Source organism: Lytechinus pictus, chromosome 2, assembly GCF_037042905.1.
Source record: "Lytechinus pictus isolate F3 Inbred chromosome 2, Lp3.0, whole genome shotgun sequence".
Classification (NCBI taxonomy): domain Eukaryota; kingdom Metazoa; phylum Echinodermata; class Echinoidea; order Temnopleuroida; family Toxopneustidae; genus Lytechinus; species Lytechinus pictus.
In genome coordinates, this window is record NC_087246.1 from 66,060,907 (window position 1) to 66,082,046 (window position 21,140).

The 21,140-nt window shown below is 36.3% G+C and overlaps 1 protein-coding gene across 1 annotated transcript in view; it reads left to right on the forward strand.

Moving 5' to 3' along the window:
* Positions 1 to 21,140, forward strand: part of LOC129268561 (Y+L amino acid transporter 2-like) — a 23,750-nt gene continuing 2,610 nt past the window's right edge. The window contains exons 1-11 of the mRNA XM_064095446.1: positions 1 to 160; positions 3,183 to 3,291; positions 4,483 to 4,651; positions 5,283 to 5,474; positions 12,887 to 13,012; positions 15,145 to 15,244; positions 17,336 to 17,380; positions 17,879 to 18,002; positions 18,394 to 18,497; positions 18,888 to 19,131; positions 20,285 to 20,462. Coding sequence (XP_063951516.1) covers positions 150 to 160; positions 3,183 to 3,291; positions 4,483 to 4,651; positions 5,283 to 5,474; positions 12,887 to 13,012; positions 15,145 to 15,244; positions 17,336 to 17,380; positions 17,879 to 18,002; positions 18,394 to 18,497; positions 18,888 to 19,131; positions 20,285 to 20,462 — 1,402 coding nt within the window. The 5' untranslated portion in view covers positions 1 to 149. The remainder of the gene's footprint in view (positions 161 to 3,182; positions 3,292 to 4,482; positions 4,652 to 5,282; positions 5,475 to 12,886; positions 13,013 to 15,144; positions 15,245 to 17,335; positions 17,381 to 17,878; positions 18,003 to 18,393; positions 18,498 to 18,887; positions 19,132 to 20,284; positions 20,463 to 21,140) is intronic.

A 21,140-nucleotide genomic window follows, 5' to 3' on the forward strand; every position in this document is an offset into this window, starting at 1 on the left:
GTGAACCAACGTTGGCGGGATGTATCACTCGCTTAAAACTAACCTAGATTTATTTTGATTCTGTCAAATTTCATCATTAGCTAAAATTTTACTTTCACTCTAACAAAGAACTTTCGCACCAGCATATTCTAATCAAAGGGAAACGCATAATGGCGGGAAGGTAAGAATGCCTCCTAATTTTGTATTATTGTTATTATATTTCTGCATTAATTTTTCTTAGATAACATGTTGCGATTGATAGTATCATAAAGCAGGTTTGGTAATCAACCTCCATGCACTCTTCTCGTAATAATATTTGTATCTTGTATTCCTGTATCGATCGTGCTTGTCAAATAAACTTTTGCGTTTAATAATGTTACTATTATGCTGAATTATGTTTATTAACTGTCTTCGTAATCATACGCTCTTTTTAAAACCCTTTTCATGTTTTATTTCTCATTTTGATTACCAATATCACGCACAAAAAGGAAGATCAGTGATTTATTTTATGTGAACTCTGAATCAACATTTCAAGTAGGAGTATAGCGTCATTGAGGGTGCTGTTACAGATGGGGAGCTGGAGCGGCGGGGGTGCCTCTGGACCACCTAGTTCCACGACGAACAAAAATTGAGAAAGGGAAATCAAATAAGATATCATTTGTTAGATTATTTGTTAGATATTATGTCAAAGTTGTTTTTAGAATTGTTCCCACATATTACGCCAAGTTTTGTTCCCCCAAGTAGTTGTAAACATAATACACATTATTGGCAATCACCGCTCTTTAAATAACATAATTATTCCCAGACATAAAATCACATTTGGTTTGGTGTGGAAGTTCTGAACAATCGATAGGAAATTAGTACTTATTAATTACAGAGCACCTTCAACGTGAAATAAATTGAAAAAAGAATCGAAAAATCTTGATAATCAATTTCTATTTTAAAAGACAATGATTATAAATCATCTCTTATCTATCAATCATTCACTCATGAGGCAATGTTAAAATACGAACTTACTGTTGCCCTTTTGTGTTTTATTTTGTTTAGGCCTAGTTTTTTAGTTGTATGAAAATGTATTTATTTCATATTCAGGGAACTAAGGCTTTGATATGCATTTGGCCTTAGCTGGTCCCAAATCTAATTATTAATTTTATATCTATTAATATATTTGAAGAGTATAGAAGTAATGTAATTAATGTTTTAACATGATACCAATTTTGCGAAAAATTAGGAGGCGACGGCTACCCCCTCCCATAAAAACACCACCAAACGCGAGACTATGATTGGTTTTTCAAGACACAATTCTTATCTTAAATGAGAAATGATTTTCACTAGACAGTATAATATACAGATCGCACTGACTAGAAACAAAACAAAAATCTAAATCATTGGATTTTAAACTTATATCGAATCGTTTAAATGATATCAACCTAAACTTCTTCAATAAATCACCGTAAACTTCTATTGTAATCGTTAAAAAAGATATAACATTCCTTAGTATATTCAGTATTGTCATGTAGCGAAGCTAACTATTGCTTATATGATGCATTTTTCAAATTCTTCCAGCTAATTTAGCGTCATCTTCTGATGGCCTCCACTATTGTTTTCGATTGTCACTTTTGACTTTTGTTTGCGGAAATATACTGGATAGTAATTTCCTTGCTGGAAAGGACATAGCCTCAAACAGTGTGATCACAGCTTGGTGGATTATGTTAAATTCACAGCTTGACTACCTCTTTGGTGTGGATGTTCACAGTGTGTTGCCAGAGTGAATATGTGATTCACATGCACTTTTGAAATGCTTACATTAAATGTGAAGATGATTTTACATTGTGTTCCACACTGTCATCACACTGTCGCACACACTTGTGAGAAACTGTATTCTTTCCAGTAGGGTTTGCTCAATGGCACGTACTATTTTTTCTCAAACTGATTAAAGTTCAAGTTTATTGCTTTTGAACTTTCCCAATTAAACCCAGTGTAAATAGTGATACAACCAAAACACCTTGACCGTGCCTAGTCCCTTTCCGATGATATATATAATCACCATCCATGATTTACAGCCCACATCGGAAATGGAAACAATTTAGAATTCAAAAGGTACAGTGGGCAGGGATGGAAAACATATTTACTTAAAGTTTTTGTTTGTACAAATTAGTCAAAATCGATCACAACAGTAATAACAAAATAATTACCGATAATTTATTTTTCAACCGATACCAACATTGGAAAATTCAGATACAATTTTCCCCTAAGCTGCTTTAAATCTATAGTATATGAATTTACGAAGTTAAACATCGGGTAAATTCATAGGAAAAGAATAACAAAAGTAATCACGGAAGTGTATCTTAAAGTTCTGAATTGTGTTATGAAACCGTGAGCTTGGAACCAGTGCCGATATGATCATAAGCTGACTTTGCCATTATAATTTATTTAATTCAATATATCATTGTTCATGTGCAGGACTATATCAAAACTTCTGTTTCTTGAATACAGGGGTGGATCAATGATCTGAGCAAAGAAAAAAAAGGTTTTCACCAAAAAAAATTAAGTTCATTTTCGTCCACGAAAAATTTGACAAGCCAAAAAAAAATTGAATACATGATTTCCCCTCCCACTTTAGATTTTAGAAGAATGATACTAATTGGGTTTTTTTTGTACAGCTTTATCTACAAAACATCTTTACTGAACAGAATGATACCAAGATCGACATAACTTCATGCGTTTTTTTTTTAATTTCCATCATGTTCCCTTATTATGATACAGTTCATTCGCTTGTAGCGGGAAGAGAATACTATAAAATAAATACATTTTAAATGAAGATAGATATCCCCTGCGTTACTGATTTACTTTAAATCCATGGGTGATATTCTGATAGCCATGGTTTAGTCAAACCTGGGTTAACTTAGACCATACTTTTATGGAGTGACAGATTTACCAAGTAAAATCATTCTTATCCTGCAGAAGAAAGTTGTTAAAAGATTAATCGAGTCATAAAACGGGCAGAATAGGAAAATACAAAAAATATGATGAATTTCAATGAATTAGTTGGTAAATTTTAATCGCTACCAATATTGAAGAAATATTATGAAGACAGCTTTCCGTAGCAATGTGGTTTAAACTTCTCGTTTAGACTATACTAGGATTAAACCTATAGGTTTTATTATCAGAATACCCCAGTGTTTTTTTTTCTCTCTCTCCAGCTGCGAGAATGATGTCGCTATCAAGCACGAAGAGAAAGGTTCTGATTCGAGCGGCAAAAAAGTGTTCATCCCACGACATATAGGTTTACTTGGCGTCATCGCCCATACGGTAAGGATTCATTCAGGTCCTTGTGTTATCCCATTGTAACCTGTTTACATTATCGTAGGGTTGCCCTAGGTTGATTGTACCCAGCTAATCGTACGATGATACGATCGCCGTAGGGTTGCGTACGATGATCGTAAGAATTTCGTACTGATTCGTGCTCAGTAGGTCGGATCTATGAATTTATCTTATTTTATTTTTCTGGCGCGAAGGTTTTTTTTTTATCATAATATTGCAGCCTGTATGTGGGCATACGATCAGCATAGAAACATTACACCACAATTTAGGGGCGTCGGTCAGCGCAAAGGCGTCGAATAATGTACCGACGTACCATCCGCGCAGGAACATTGTATGATCTCCATAAAGCCTCCATAATTTTATGCATGGATTTTACAACTTTGACCCTCTACAATACCGAATTTAAGAAATCGCAGTATATAATGTAAACTAAAAAATAATGTAACCAACTGCGATGCCACAAAAACCCAAAACAAACAAATCCGTAGACTCATCCATCGTAGGATGATCCTAGCAAATATAAATGAGGCATTATGATCCTGTCTACATTGCCGTTTGAATAACGAATGCGTAATTATTGAACTTTTTAATTGGAACTTCAGATGGTTGGCAGATACTTATTTTCTGTTATCCGTGAAATTGAGAGAAAATACAGAATTAAAGGTGTCCTCACACTATAGCAGCGGTTGAGTGTTGGTAACGGTGGTCAATTAAAAGACTCAATAGACCATTCTAGACAGCAGTCATCGTAAACCGTATGAGGGCAAAGATGATGATGATGGTGTGGTGGTGATGGTGGTGGTGGTGGAGATGATGATGGTAATGATGATGATGATGATGATGATGACGACAACGATGATGGTAGTAGTGGGGATGAGGATGAGGTAATGATGTTTAAGATGTGATGGGGTTGACAATGATGAAAGTGATGATGTTGACGACGATAATGACGATGCAGATGGTAGTGGTGATGATGTTGATTATGATGATGATGATTACGATGATGATAATGATGATGATTACGATGATGGTAATGATGCTGCTGCTGCTGATAATGGTGATGGCGGTGGTAGAGACGAGTATATATCTTCGAACAATTCTTGCCACATAACACCAAATAACATTATATTTTACACTCTCTGTTACTCCTGTCGGTCGATACCTTCATACATGATGTAGGTTGGAGCTGTCATAGGGACTGGTATCTTCATCTCTCCAACGGGTGTGTTGCGAGGAGCAGGAGGGTCGGTCGGTCTTGCTTTCATCTTCTGGATCGTTTGTGGCATCATCCAAACCTGCGGATGCTTCATATACACAGAACTGGCGCTGATGTTCCGCAAATCAGGGGGTAAGACAACTCCACATCCAGAACTATACGGGAACTGGGTCATCATCATGATCATTCAAACAAAAAAATGTACTGTGATCTGCCATACTAGTCATGCTAGCAATAGATATAATCTAGTATGGCTATCAGTTATTTACTGCTGGAAAATTATATAGTAGCTTGCTGTAAAGTAATAATTACAGTATATTACTGTGTAGCAGAGCGGTTGTCTGATTTATTTCATAATTTATACACTTGCCATTTCCCCTATTTTAGATTATTTTCTGCTACCGATTCTTATGATTTGTTTGTATTGCAAAATTTGTGTTTCCGTGTATATGTCTAAAACATGCTCAAGATAATATTAATCATACTTGCTAATGGAGCGCCTTACACACTATTTAAAAAGAAAGTGTAGAAAGGGGTAAACAACCTTAAACAAGGGCCAAGAAGTGACAGCGTTTTCAATGAGGATGGAGAACGCTGTCACTCCTCGGCCATTCTCCACTCTTTCCCACCCGGCCTTTTCGCCGTTCGTGTTTTCAGGGTGCAGTTATACTTCATCATGAGTCTACAAGCACTCTTCAATAAGACAGCCATGGTTCATTATGTATTAAGACAAATAGTATCTATTTCTCTCTTTTTTTGGCAGGTGAATTTACTTTCATGTTAGAGGGATGGGGGCGAGCTGTCGGTTTCTTAAAGCTCTGGACCATTGTGATGGTTAATGCGTCCTCTGTGGCGATTCAGGCACACGTCGTTTCTCAATATCTCCTGACGCCATTCTTTCAGTGTGTCGATCCACCGGTTATTAGTTTACGATTCATCAGTTTTTGCGCCATTCGTAAGTAAAAAAAAAAAAAAGAAGAAGCTTTTTCCACTTAGATTTCACAACCTATTCAACTAGCATAAATATGAGGACACTGCCTGCGGCGTCCCCCCCCAAAAAAAAAAAAATCACTCATGACAATTATTTTATACATTTCGCCCCATTATCAGATGCCATGGAACGGTTTTGAAAGTGGGGGATGAGCCGAAAGTGGGTGGGGGCTGACCATGCAAAAATTCACAATCAGAAGGTAATTGTACGTTTTGTATGCGGTTTTGGAACAAAATAAATTTTGTCAGTGAAAAATTAACACTTTAACGGTTTACAGTCCTGTATAACTTCATAAATTCGATCGTTTTAATAAGAATTCTGTATATCTCCAGTGTCATTAAAATAAAGAAAACAAATAGATAAAGAAATAAATAAAGAAATAAATAGATAAAAAAATAAACTTTAATATATGGATGAGATATAAAACAAATATACCGGGCGTTTCTTTCGAAAGTGTAGTGGAAATATTTTATCCTCGGTTGGTCCGGCAATGTTACTATTTTCCATCTGGGCTCACCCCCCTCGGGAAAAATAGTAATTGCCGAACCAACCTCGGATAATAATATTTCCACTTTACTTTCTCAAACCCGGTATATTTGTATAATATGTGAAGTGAAATTTAAACTAGATTTTAATTCGTCATGCGGACGAATTAGGTGGTCTGTCCTTATTCTCGCCATCATGATCACCATTACCATGTTCCAGCAGATCAATATGATCTTCATGATGACAACGGAATGTTCATTATGGATGGAATACTTGTGAAAGACGGGAGATGATAAAGCACTGTGAAAATGGTCTCTTTGATATATGACAATACATGTGATATGAAAAAAGTAATTATAGTCTGTTTTATCTTGCTAAATTTTAACTTTTATACCTTTTAATTAACATAAAGGATCATGTACGAGGTGGTAAAAAAGAAAAAAAAATGATAAAAAAATCATCTTGTTTACCCCAGGACTCGAACCTGCGCCCCCGAGAACGCAAGTCAAGTGCGTTATCCATTGAGCCACGACATTCCCCATAGAGATTACACGTAAGCAAATTTGAGAATTGCAAATCCAATTTTGCAAGCGAAAAACGGGCATGATCCCGGCATCTGATCAAAAAATGGAGGGCACACTTCCGAAAGCTTAGAATCTCAGCTACAACATTTTAAAAGCTCAGAGACAACTGACAAGAAAAAGTGGAGATATAGCTCACGAAACAGAGGAATGTAGAATCTAGTTTTGAGAAAAAGTCATGTCCCATAGAGACTACACGCAAAATGAGGAAAAATGACATGCCTCTTTTGATCGCTATTTTACGCCATGATGCGTTTTTCAAAATGAAATTTCATGCCAATTCAGGAGAATGAGTACATTCTAAACTACAACATATCGAAAATTGGGCGAAAATTGACCAATATTCACGGAGTTAAAGCCTAATTTGCATAATTATTATGACGTCATAACAAGGAAAATTGATATTTTAACTTCCGACGCCATTATGATGACGTCATGATCAAATTGAGGGACAATGGTGACATGAAATCAAATCTACAACTCATACTCTATCGATATATGAAAAAAAAATGGGGGTCAACGCACTATTTAAAGAGCTACAGTGAATTTTTAATAGGCATGTTTTTGCCCATATATGGCCTATAGTAAGAGCTCGCGCGCACACGTGCTGCAAACTTTAACGGGTGTTAATTTCGTTATTAATGGTCGTAGAAGGTTGATGAAGGTATCAAATTGCTCAGAATTATATTATCAATGCAATGATATAAAAAAAAACGGCGTTTCTGTGTTGCGTTGAAGGCGTTACGCGCGGAAACGCGCGCGCATACGTGTGCGTGCGCAAATTTTTGAAATGCTTAAAATGACCTAAAACGTACTCTACTTTGGTCAAAAAGTGATTTTGAGCAATTTAAAATTTTGACGAGCGCGTACGCGCGCGTCGTGACCACCAGGTGACCTTTGATGACATGAACTGTTGACCCTTGACCTGAAATTAATGTGATGTAAATATTGGTAATTTTTGATAATTGATAATGGAGATATGATTGATAATGTGATTTTACAAAATGGCGTCTAGATGACGTCATCATGACCTGATGACCTTGAAAATGTTATTTTCACGTCTTATGACAATCACCTTTGACTGTGCCAAAATTGAAAGAAATTAACAAAACCGATCTGGAGTTATCCTAGGAACAAAAAATTGGCGGAAATAAAAATAAATAATAATAATAATAATAATAATAATAAAGAAGAAAGAAAATTCTGACAAAACTAATAGGTGATCTGTCGTTGACAGACCACCTAAAAAGTATGATAGTTGCTATCTGCTCTCTGAAATGTAATTAAGTTTAAGGCCAATTTGACACTGACAAAAAGCTGATTTGATTTTGAATAAACATCAAAAGATTAAACAAATTCAATGCTGAATATTTCGTCAAAATCAAGTGTAAAATTAAGTTACCGGATTTAAAAAAAGTCTTTAATGACGTAGAACTGAGATTACAGACCCCTTCTGATAATACATCAGTTGATGCATTCAGTAGTTTACAAACATTATCTTTACCCGAATGTGAATTTAAATCCAGTGAAATAAAAAAAGATTACGTTTCTAAGGCATTGTCAAACATTGATTGTTCAAATGCCGTTGATGTAGATGACACACATCCTAAGGCCTGCTGTTCCTTTTTTAGTAGAACCATTGGTATATATATGCATTATGATATTGTGAACATGTACCATTCCAAGAGATTTAAACGATTTAAAGACGGCAAGAATTACTCAAATACATAAAGGAGGATGATGTCGATAATATTAGACCGATATCTGTTCTACCTGCCTTGTCTAAAATATTAGAAAGAACAATCCACAATCAACTTTATGAATACTTGAATGAAAATAAACTGCTAACGAATTCCCAGTCAGTTTTTTGTTAGACCTTTGCATTCTACTACTACATGTCTAAATGAAATTACAGGCTATCTGTAATGGATCAGGGGCGAATGATGGGAGGTATTTTCCTCAATTTACGTCAAGCGTTTGATGTTATACCACATATTACTTTCATTCTTGAAAAACTGAAGTATAATGTAATTGAGGGTAACGAACATGATTGGATGAAAGCATATTTTACATACAGGAGACAGTTTGTCGTAATAAATAAGTGTATCAGTAAAATTAGTTCAGGCGTCCCACAGGGATCCATATTGGTTCCATTAATATTTTGTATTTTTATCAATGCTATATGTAACTTGAAATGAATGTTAATTCTAAAATGTGTCTTTATGCAGATACTGCTTTTTTGTAATGATGTATTATCTAAAAACAAAAATCTGCGAAGTGATTTTGATGTTATATGTAACTGGCTCAACCTTAACGGTATGCATTTGCATAAAAAATGCAAAAGTCATGATTCATCCCCGATGAATGGAAACATGCTAAAGTCACTCCAATTCACAAGGGGGGGGGGGCATAACTATAGACCTATATCTGTTATCCCTGTGGTTATGAAAATATTTGAAAGACTAGTTCATACCCAGGTTCCAGACTACTTTTTTGGAACATGATTTACTAGCTAGTGAGCAGTCTGGATTTCGGAAGAATAATAATAATAATAATAATACAGGTATATTTACCCAGGGAAGCCGCTTCAGTTCCGAAAACTGTTCTCCCAGCGGGCCCTGCTATCGCTCAACTAGCACGGTTCTTACCTATTTAAGTGATCATCTGTACACGCAAATGGATCATGGTCGACTGATGGGAGTTGTGTTTTTAGACCTCAAAAAGGCGTTTGACTCAGTCGACCATGATCTTTTGCTTCACAAACTTACCATGTATGGAATTCTTGGAGCAGAGTATAATTGGTTTGAGAACTACCTAAAACATCGTTCACAGTGTACTTCTGTCAAAACTTTTTCCTCTGAATTGAAAAAGGTACAAACAGGAGTGCCTGAAGGCTCAATCTTGGGGCCTCTCCTGTGTACTTTAATTTATTTATTTTATTTATTTCTGAAAATTTGACAGGGTAGCCCATTCACCAATAAGTAGTGGTCTTCCATGGGGCCCTGAATAACAATAAACATATTTACAAAATGCATAACGTATGTACAGAATGTTACGGCATTAAGATTCACATTATGATTTGAATGTAAAACGAAACATTAACAAACTTAGCAGCAAACAAAACGCAGACGGGCACTCGTTTGACGTATAATCAAATATCAATAAATCAAATTAACTAAGAACGACATCTTGAAAATACTGATAATATACATCAAATCATCAAGGTCATGCTAACACAAAATACGCACAACAGTGGATGTTCCGCAAGTTATTCATAAATTACAAGTTCTTTTAAACATTCTCTTAAATGAAATGACAGAAGGAGCTGTTCTAATTGAATTATCAAGCTTATTCCATTCAAATATTGAAGAAACAATTGGACTACACTTATAACAATCAGTGCGAAACTTGGGCACGCGTAAATATCCACTGTCTCTCTGTCTGGTATGATGTTCATGTACATCATTTGGATTGGTTAAGTTTACCTGAAGGTAAGAAGGTGCTAAATTATGAACACATTTATATATCATCAAAACGTGACTGAGCTCAAATCGTTTGTCTAGTGTCATCCATTTAAGACTTGCGAACAAATCAGCCGACGGTGTGTCGTATGTCTTGTTCAATATTATTCTTGCAGCCCTCTTCTGAATTTTTTGCAGCTTAATATTATTGTATGGGATTGAAATCTATTCGACCATACAGCAGAACAGCAATCAAATCTTGGCAACACTAAACTGTTATAAAGCAACTTTAAGGACTGCACAGGCAAAAAACTTTTCGCTCTCTTTATTATTCCAAAACTTTTCTGAGTAAGTTTACATACATTTTCAATTTGTTTTGACCATTTCAGTTCTTCATCTATCAAAACTCCTAAGCATTCAGTGAATTGAACTCTATTTATCAAATCACCGTTTAACGAAATCGTGAAAGAATCTATTTTCCTGAGATTAGCACGAGAACCTATTATCATGACACAAGTTTTTTCAGTGTTGAGGACGAGCTGATTATCTTTAATCCATACCATGACCTTGTTTAATACAACACTTAATTTTTCTTCCAAAACTGTCGCATCATTCGCACTGATGGTAAGTGTCGTGTCGTCAGCGTACATATCTCTGGTGAATGACATACCCAATGTTCTTAAGAAAATAATGTACGATCATGCTGGTGACACTGCATTAATGTTCAGCGCTAAATGTACTGAAGAAATTGAAACAAAAATCAATTCAGATCTTCAGAGAATAAGTCAATGGCTAATATTAAATCGACTAACACTAAACCCTGAAAAGTCGAAGTGCATGTTATTTGGTACCTCTAACAAACTAAAAAATTCAGATCCCTAAAATGTGAAAGTTGATAATCATGTCCTTGAAAGAGTTTCAAATTTCAAATACTTGGGCACGTGGTTCGACGAGTCACTCACCTGGCAAAAACAAGTTGATGAAACGAGCAAAAAAATTGGCTCACGTATTGCCTTATATAAGTAGACTAAGAAAGTATTTAACTATCGATAGTGCCAAAATCCTAGCTAATGCCTTGATAACACCTCATTTTGACTACTGCAGTCCTTCCTGTGCTAACTGTTCAAAATACATAAAGGATGCATTCATTGCCCAACATAAGAAAATGACAAGACTTGTCCTTGGACATGTTGGATGCAATTTCATGACACCTATTGTCACAACTGAAATGGGTAAACATTGAACAAAGATGGGAATTCAACAAATGTAAATTAATGTACAATGCACTCAATGGAATGGTCCTTAATATATTTCTGATATGTTTACTAAAAGTAATAGCGTCCACACTCACCGTACGAGGGGTGCCACCTCACAAGGTTTGCTGGTACCTATATATGGTCAAAACACAGATGGGGAAAAAGTTTTTCTCATGAAGGGTCACTCTTGTGGAAAGGACTTCTTCCAGCTCTTAAAAATGCAACAACCAAAGAAGCATTCACCACCTTATACTGGAGGCTAGCAAAACTCCTGAGGGGTTGTAATTACTTGTTTATGCCGTTGTTAGCTCCCAGTGAGTGTAAATCGTGCACTCTGTTTTTTTAATAGCAATCCTATGTAATTTTGTATTATTATGAAACATACAATCACTATTGAATCTTTAATGCTCATATTATCGTTATGTTATATATCATATGCTGTGTGAAGTAAATGTAAATAATTGTTATTTAACTATAATGATATGATTCAGTCCAACGAATATTGATTAATAATAACCACTCTGTAGTATAAGTGTAATGCGCATCTTTTTTTTAATTATAAGCAAATTGTGTATCCGGGATATACTCATAGTTCTTTCAGTGAGGTTTTTTTGTATGATTGATCGATTTCTAAATTCACACTTGCAAATTCACTAAATTGATAAGTTTTTAATTATAAAAACGTAGTAACCTATAATGAAAATACATACCTATCAATTTTTTCTTGTTTTCCTGTCAATTTCCAATACTGCTTCCTTTTTCAAGAACTCAAATCATTTCTCTCTAATCGTATTGAAGTGTAACAATGTCGACTTCATGTGTTGTATATAATGTGTTCTTTTTATTGTTTATGTATATATATGTATTGTACAGGGCCCTGGTTGACATCAGTGTCTAAACTACTGAACAGGCTACCTTTGGTAAAGAAGACAAATAAAATAGAATAAACAAAATAAAAATATCTCGTACCATAGGTTGTATAAAGATAATCAATCATTTACTTCCGCCTAGGATTCTTATGAATTTATATTTTGCCATGATTTTACCTTACATTGATTATTGTTGCACATCTTAGGGAAGCTGTGCAAAAAACAACAAAATAAGATACAAAAACTGCAGAATAAGTATTTCCGAATAATTTTGAATAAGTACTATCTTACAACATGAATTGTTGTAATTATACTGAATAACTTGATATAATGATTCCATAATACTTGTTGATTCACTGTATAGGCCTATAATGTATTCTGTATTTACTTTATTATGATTTTATATTACATTACATACATTGAAAATCTATGATGTTGAGTTATTTGTTTAACTGCAGGGCGCCTTCGGAAAGCAATTTTGCATAACTGAACAGGCCTACCATGCAGTATAAATAAAGTAAACAATTACAAATGAATTATTTCATACTTTTTATCAATTGAGAAGTCTATTTAATTCTGTACTTCATTGAAAATGAAATCAAGCACTCTTCTTTGATATCTTAATCATATTCGAACTTTACCCATTGCCGGAAGACAATTTTCATGTATCACAATTCAAATTGATTACAATTTTAATTACAATAAATTGATTACATTCTACAGTTGTACTTGTTTTCGTCAACTGTGTGAGCGCCAATTTACCGACTCGCTTCGCAGGTTTCTTCACGGTGACGAAAACCTTTGGACTCCTGATGGTGATCATGACTGGCATCCATAACCTTATTCAAGGTACGTTATCGCTATTTTTTCTAACAGGGGAGGGTGCACAAAAGTTGGTGGAATGTTCCCTTACTTTCATGATCCAACTTTATGTTGTGGTTTATTAAAAAAAACTCATGAACATACGGATGTATACCACACTGAATAATACTTGCGACTGAATCGATGTTTGGATTCACCAACTTTCTGCCGAATTCTAACGAATAATTTTGTTTGCGTCTGGTATTTACAAACTGTTTTCAAACGTGTAATAATATGCTTGTCTGATATCACCTTCATGCTGATTCCCATGTGGTCGCTTGCATGGGCGAATCAAAATGAACTTCAGCGACACTATCTGGTATAAGATCGAATGCAAAGGCTATAGCTTACTAATTTCTCTGTAAAGCCAGGGTTACAAAAAACTGAATAAATTCGGACTGATTCTAACCGAATCCGGCCTAATTCAGATGTTTTCGATGGATTCGAATGTTTCCAAATCCTTTCCAAAATTTCGCTTATTCGCGGAGGGAGAACAGATTCCCGAAACCCCCCGAATACGTGTATTCGGATGGACTCGCAGCTGATTCGGCTCCTTTGTAACCAGGCTTTTAAGCTATCGTTTCACCGTAGAGTATTCTGTTGTCCCTCCGCGAATGCGAGAACATTTGGGAGGGATTCGAGAACATTCGCGGAGAAATTCGGCTCGCTTTGAAATGTTTATAACCAGCCGAATACCCTCCAAAATACTCCCGAATGTGACCATAACAAATTTCCTTCGGGCCACATTTGGGATGTATTCGGATGACATTCGGTTGGATTAGGAGAGGTATTCGGCACACTGGCGGACCCAGGGGGGGGGGGGCACAGCCGGCCCGTGCCCCCCCCCCCCCCGCTCCCCCTTTTTAGAGGCACAGTTAAAATTTGTAATGTAAAATGTCAGTAAAACAGAAGTGTGCCCCCCCCCCTATTGAAAGGGAAGGCCTTTTTTTAATTTGCTTTTTTTTTCGTAGACGAAATCCCCTTAATTTTTTTTTGAAACCTTTTTTTCGATTGTCTGCTGACAAGTTTAAAACTTTTAAATCTCTGCTTAAAACACATTTATTTGCTCATTGAATTTTTTTCTCCTTGTATGACTTTTTTGTGTAACTAGAGGATTAAATATTCATGTTTAGTTCTCTTTCGTAAGTTGGTTTTGTGTTAGGGTTTTAGCTTAGGCCTGGTGTTTTTAGAGCCCTTGTGAGTTATGAAACTGCCGGATTGCCTTCTGGGCAAGTTCCTTAAACTGCGGGTGAACAGGGCATTAAGATCAGGCACCAGTCCCCGTAGATACATTTTTAAGTGCTGTTTAATGTAATTTCATTATTATTATTATTATTATCATTAGTTATTTATCGTAAAGCGCTTTGATAATATTTTCGGTAAAACGCTAATAAGTACTTGTTATGTATGTATGTATGTCAATTTTTTCCTCGGGAAAATGTGCCCCCCCCCCCTTTTGAAAATTCCTGGATCCGCCCCTGATTCAACGTATTCTGGACAAATTCGGATCTACTCGTATCATTTGGGGGGTAACGGTCCGAGCTCGGCGCATTTGACCATATTCGTTACGATTCGGGTCAACATTCAAATCGTCATTCGACTGTAATCGGTGCAATCGGGCCACGTTCATTCGGCTCGATTCTTGCCATTAGTCTGGTTTTATTCGGCTTTATTCTGGATGGCCAAAATTGATTTGGGTCAATTCTCAGTGATTTGGGACCTTGCTGAATCGGGACCTATTCGGGATCCATTAGTCCTTATTCGGGGAGCTCCCAGAATCAGAGACGAATAAGTTCCGAATCCACCGAATTATGCCATTTTCAGTCAGAATCAGTCCGAATTTATTTGGGAAAATTCGGCTTTGGTGTAATCCTAGCTTTACAAAAATTGCTTACGATCTTTCTTTCCAACTAGAATATCCTTTACATTGAATAGTATCAGACCCAAAAAATGGAAGAGAAAAACATTTTCTCCCTAAATTCTCTTCATTTGCAATGAGGTGTAAAAAGAACGAAAACATGTTGAGATTATTCCTTCTTGTCCCTTGCTCGTTACAACTGTCGACATAATATGTTATGATCGTCTGTTTTTCTCTTCTTTATTCTTCTTCATGGTTGCAGGCAGGACAATTTACCTCCAGAATGCGTTTGAAGGTAGCAGCGTTGATGTCAAGACTATTCCTCTAGCCATCTACTCAGGAATGTTTGCCTTTGGAGGATGGTAATAATATACAATCTATTTTACTTGTTATCCATGCCTATATACCCTCGGTCGAGTGTGGCACAATTCATCTCTCCTTGACGCATCTTTTTCTTCTCTCTTACCCCCCCCCCCTTTCTTGTATATTTTTATTTTTATTTTTTAATTCTTGTGAGCATGGGGGTTTTATTGCCCCCTGGCCTCAGTGCCACCGCCCGGGTGCCTGAGCCACAGTGAGATTCGAACCCGAGTCTGCACTGCTCTGATCTGATGCCTCTGGAAAGACTTGAGCGAACCATGATCAATGAATTAGTGCCAGTTCCCCTTTCTCAATGATGACCATGCGAGAGCAGCGAGACTTCCATTATAAAGTAATATAAAGTATATTATGAAAGGGATATATAGTTGTAACTTCTGAAGGTTTCCATGGCAAAGAAGAGTTGTGTAGTAGATTCACGGTACACCATCATGTATCTTTCTTGGGCAAGTGTTGGTCCTGAAAAGGACCACCCAAACTCGACGTTTCGACAAGTGTGTCCTTGTCGTCTTCAGGAGAATGTAAAGAACTATCGTAATCGTAGGATTTGATTACTCTATCCCCCATTACAGAAAATATGTTGTAAAATGATTTGTCAACATAATAATTTGCATTTATAATTTTATTGAATAATTATGTAAGTGCGAGTGTAAAGTGTAAGAGCAGTGGCGTAACTACGGGGGGCATGGAGGGCACTTCACCCCCCCCCCCATCGGCTGGCAAAAAAACGGGGAAAAGGAGAAAAAGAGGGAGAAAGGAAAAGAAACGTTGGTGGGAAAGAAGAATTATTGTTCATCATAATGTTATATTAGATTATATTATAATTATGTTATGTTATATTACATAAAAAACTTTTTTTTATATAACTTTATAAAAAATAATTTGCTCAGGGCCTATGTCTTTATTGTCCCTGGTGCTCGCATTGTCTGTTAAACGAGATATATAATCCTGTTGTACTAAAACCTTCCGTTTTCAAGTCAATTGTCGCACTTCGAGTTATTATTGTTTTATGTAGTGACATATGCTTCTTTTTCATGACTACTTAAAGTGATTGCCCCATTTTAACGTCTTAATATAAACCATTTCCTGTCCGTGCTTAAGTTCGCATTAGTGGATTATTGAGTGGATTATTGAATTCCTAAAATCTGTCCTTAAAATGCTACCTTTTCTGATCTGAATATTATAATTTTCAGCTCGCGCTTCGCATCATTTGGTTAGTGAAATGCGTATGGTCTTAGTGTATTCCTACGAACAAGTCTGAGAATGCCCCTCTTCAGGTCTGAATTTCCTAAATTTTCAGCTCGCGCTTCGCGCTCGCAATATTTGATTAGTAAGATGCGTATGAAAATCATGATTACAATAACTTCAAAAAGTGCTTCATGTGTTTAGATGTAATTCCAGCAAAATCAGCAAGCGATTGGCACTCGCATTAGATGACTATGGTGAGATATGTATACTCTCAATGGATTTCTAAAATATAGTCCTTAAAATGTCCCTGTTTGGAGTAATTATATACAAAAATTTCAGCTCGCGCTTTGCGCTCGCATTGTTTGGTTAGCGAGACAGGTACGTCCCATGACTACAAAAATGTGCTTATAATGTCCATTTTTTAGGTCTGAATATCAAAAATTTTCAACTCGCGCTTCACGCTCGCATTATTTGACCAGTGAGATACATATCCGTTTAATGGCACTGTCCTTAAAATGCCTCTATTAGGTCAGTATACCTGGCAACTGAGCGCGCTTCGCGCGCTCACTAAGTGACTCAAATTTTTTGCTGGTGCCCCCCCCCAATGCCGTGACCCACGGTATGCTTCTGTGTAAGAGATAAGTGACAGTGCAGTGGTAAATATATCCATTATAATCAACATAGCCTTGATTAATTATTATACGATCATTTACCGCGACAAAGTTATTTTCTAGAGTCTAGACATTCTTCCAGCTTGTCAACCAACGAACGGTGTTGCTGCCCTTTACGTTCGTTGTTGTCAACCTTCTTGTTTTACATATACCTGCCAATAATTTATTCATCCTGTTTTCTGAATATTACAATGTGTTTCCTTTATTTTCAAACAGGGATGTAGTTATGTCTTTCACAGAAGAGGTTAAACGACCTGAGAGGTGAGGCATTATAAACAACCTTCATAACCATTTAGTGATTATTGCAAAAATTATGATGATGATGATACTACTACTACTACTACTACTACTACTACTACTACTACTACTACTACTACTACTACTACTACTACTACTAGTACTACTACTACTACTGTTACTCCTACTACTACAACTACTACTAATAATAATGATAATAATAACGATGATAATGATAGTAAGTAATAATAATGATAATAATAACAATAATAAATTAATAATAACAATAATATAATAATAATGAATGATGATGAATACTACTACTCCTAATAATAATACTATTGATAATGTTATGATGATGATGATGATGACGAAAGTAGCCATGATGATGCTAGTCATGATTTTAAATTTGAAGTTTTTTCCGTAAAACTTCATTTTTTTCTGAATAAATTAGATACAAGTATAGCATTTTGTTGCAAATTCGTTTTAAACATCTTCTTTTTCTTTCATTTTTCTTGTCAGAAATATTCCTTTAGGAGTGTCTTTATCCATGGCAACTATAACTATTCTCTATATCATGGCCAATATTGCCTACTTTACTCTACTTTCACCACAAGATGTGTTGCAGTCTGAAGCCGTGGCAGCGGTTAGTCATTTTTTTGGGGTCAATGGCATACAATAGAGCGTTTAGGGGGGCCTGGAGCCCCCCCCCCCCTCCCCCCGAAAAAATATCAAACGTGTATTATTCTGAGAAGGAAATGGCAGAAGTTTATATAATTTCGGTCACCAACAAGGTATGTTAGAACGAAATATTGAGAAATGGCATACAGTGAAATAAAATAAGGGGAAAGGGGCTTGAGGGATTGTGAGGCAGCTCCTTCTAAAATAATTATAGGTATGCAACAAAGGAACAAATTTTAAAAAAGCACTCTCATCAATGATTCACTGATCGATTCGTCTTCGTCGTATATTGATCTACCGTGAATTTGTTCCATCTTGAATTTGTACTTTTTTAAATTGTTTTTATCATTTTGCAGGATTACAGTGTTCTAGCATTAGGTAGATGGTCTTGGCTAATCTGGCTATTTGTTGCACTATCTGCCATGGGTAATCTCAACAGCAATACATGCAAACGAGGAAGGTAAATGATTGATTGATTGATTCATTCATTCATTCATTGATCGATTGATTCATTGATTGGTTCATTTTTTCATTCATTATTCAATTGATTGATTGATTGATTGATATGATTGATTGATTGATTGATTGATTGATCGATTGAGTTATTGATTGACAGCGTTGTTGACTATAATTAATATACATATTGTAGGGCGGTTGTCTGATCAGGCGAATAAGGACTCGATAGAAATTGATTGAAAATCATAAAGCAGATTATATTTGATAGTAATAAGTTGGTTATTGTGTAAGTCATCATTATTTTTTTTTTAACTGTGGTAATTTATTTCGTTTCCAAGCGAGAACAAGCTGTTTAAATGATTGGTCATCCCCCCCCCCCCATTTCCCTCTTTAGGCAGGTCTTCGCGGCATCTCGAGAGGGGCTTTTCCCGGAGATCACTGCGATGTTGAATGTGAGATACAACACACCCATCCCGGCCATTCTCACCCTACTTCTGAGTCTCGTCTACCTGATGGAGACAAGGGTTCTATCGCTTCTCAGGTACGTCATGTTCATCGAAACCATATTCGATACCATGACGGTGGCGGTGCTCCCCTACTTCCGGTGGAAGCATCCTGATCTAGAGAGACCTTTTAGGGTAAGTATGGAAAAAAAAATCATGTGATTCTATCTGATAAAACGGGGAGGCGTGCTGTTGACCAATTTAGCTTTGGTGGTCAATAAATTAAATATGAAGAAAATTATTCAAAAAACAAACTGGCAGGGAATGGTGAATATAACTATATATAACTGTCAATGACATACAATAAAGCGTTTAGGGGGGTCTGAAGCCCCCCTATTTTTTTTTATGGAGCGTTGTGGCCCAGTGGATTAGTCTTCTGACTTTGAAACAGAGGGTCGTGGGTTCGAATCCCAGTCATGGCGTAATTTCCTTCAGCAAGAAATTTATCCACATTGTGCTGCACTCAACCCATGTGAGGTGAATGGGTACCCGGCAGGATTAATTCCTTGAATGCATGAGCGCTGAAAGGCAGCTCGAGCTAAAGCCGGGGTAATACTAATAATAACAACGCGTCTCGGAATAGAATATTTCTAGATAGATGGCGCTATATAAATACCTATTATTATTATTATTTACTGTTTTATATGGCTCAAGAGTTTGATACACGATCTTCTTGTCACTGCGACAATGACTGAGTAGAAAATAGGCCTACATCTATAGGAGTAAGGGGGCTATACCGCCCCCCCCCCCATCCGTGCCTGACTACCATGTCCCTGGGAAGCGGTGGTGCTGGGGGTGCTACGTGTATTGTTTTCCATAAAGGCAGCACCCACAGGAAGTCTGGAAGATGTGAAAAATTGGATAGACCTCCTTTTTGTTATGAAAAATTTATCGGAACCAAAATGACTAAATATCAAAAATTAATTGAGATGTGAAATGGAAAGGAAAATTAATTTTGATGAATTAATTGGTACATTATAGTTGCCACGAATGTTGAAGATATACTGCATGTGAAGCCATACAGCATTCCATAAAAGTGTGGTCTAAAATTTTAGGTTCAATCCTATATAGTTGAGACTAGGGTTTAACCTAGGTTTAATTATCAGAATACCACCCGTAGTATGTGTGGGTATACATTTCTTTTATTAAAATAATAGGTATCTATATTCTCATTTTTTCTCTCTGAAGAGAGAGCCTTAGTGATAATTTCAAAAGTTTAAAGTCACCTCAAGACCTTGAACATAAATTACCATGAAATATACAAATTATTTGTTTTCCCTTTATAAAGGCACCGTTGGTGATGGTTGTTATTTACATGGTTGGTCAGATCTTCATCACAGGGATGTCGTTCTATTTGGATCCAGTAAGGAAATCTCTCGGCCTCTTCATTGTCTTGATTGGTCTTCCGGTTTATTTCTTCTTTTTTCATGAGCGATTTAGACTGAAATCCATACAGCCTTACTCACGTAAGTAGCAAGCAATATTGTACTGTGATATCTATTAGGAGCATGGCCCTGGGAAGCGGGGGTGACGACCCTCAAGATTTTCCTTGGGGTGCTGCGTGTATTATTCTCCATAGGCAGCATCTTCCTGGAATTCTGGTAGATGTTAAAAAATTGAGAAATCTAAGCAAAATGACCTATATTTTGTAGCGAAACCCCTTTTTTCTTATGCTCGTCAAAATATCTCGAGACCTAAATAGCCTTCATTTTTTAGTGAAACCGAAACCCACCGCCTTTTTTTTGCATGTCAAATTTACATCAGCACCCCCAGTAAAAAAAAATGGGTCCTAGGAGCCTGATTAGGAGGGGGTTGGGTTGCCGTCCCTAGGGATGGGGATATATCCCCCCTCCCAAAAAAAATTACAGTAGTAGATTGTAACTATGATGATATATTAATATAATGACAAATTGTGATCATGGTGATAAGGAGGGAGAAGAAAATGATGATTATCATGATGATTATAATTGTAATGATTGTGGTACACGTATGAAAACCGTCATTATGTAAATTTCTGATGATGATTATTGTTATTGAATGAAACCACTTCTTTCGGAAACTGTTAGAAACAGATCGTTTTGGCTTCTTCCCATTAATTTTTTTACCCCCCTTTTGAATATCACTTCATTTTCGTTAGTATACTT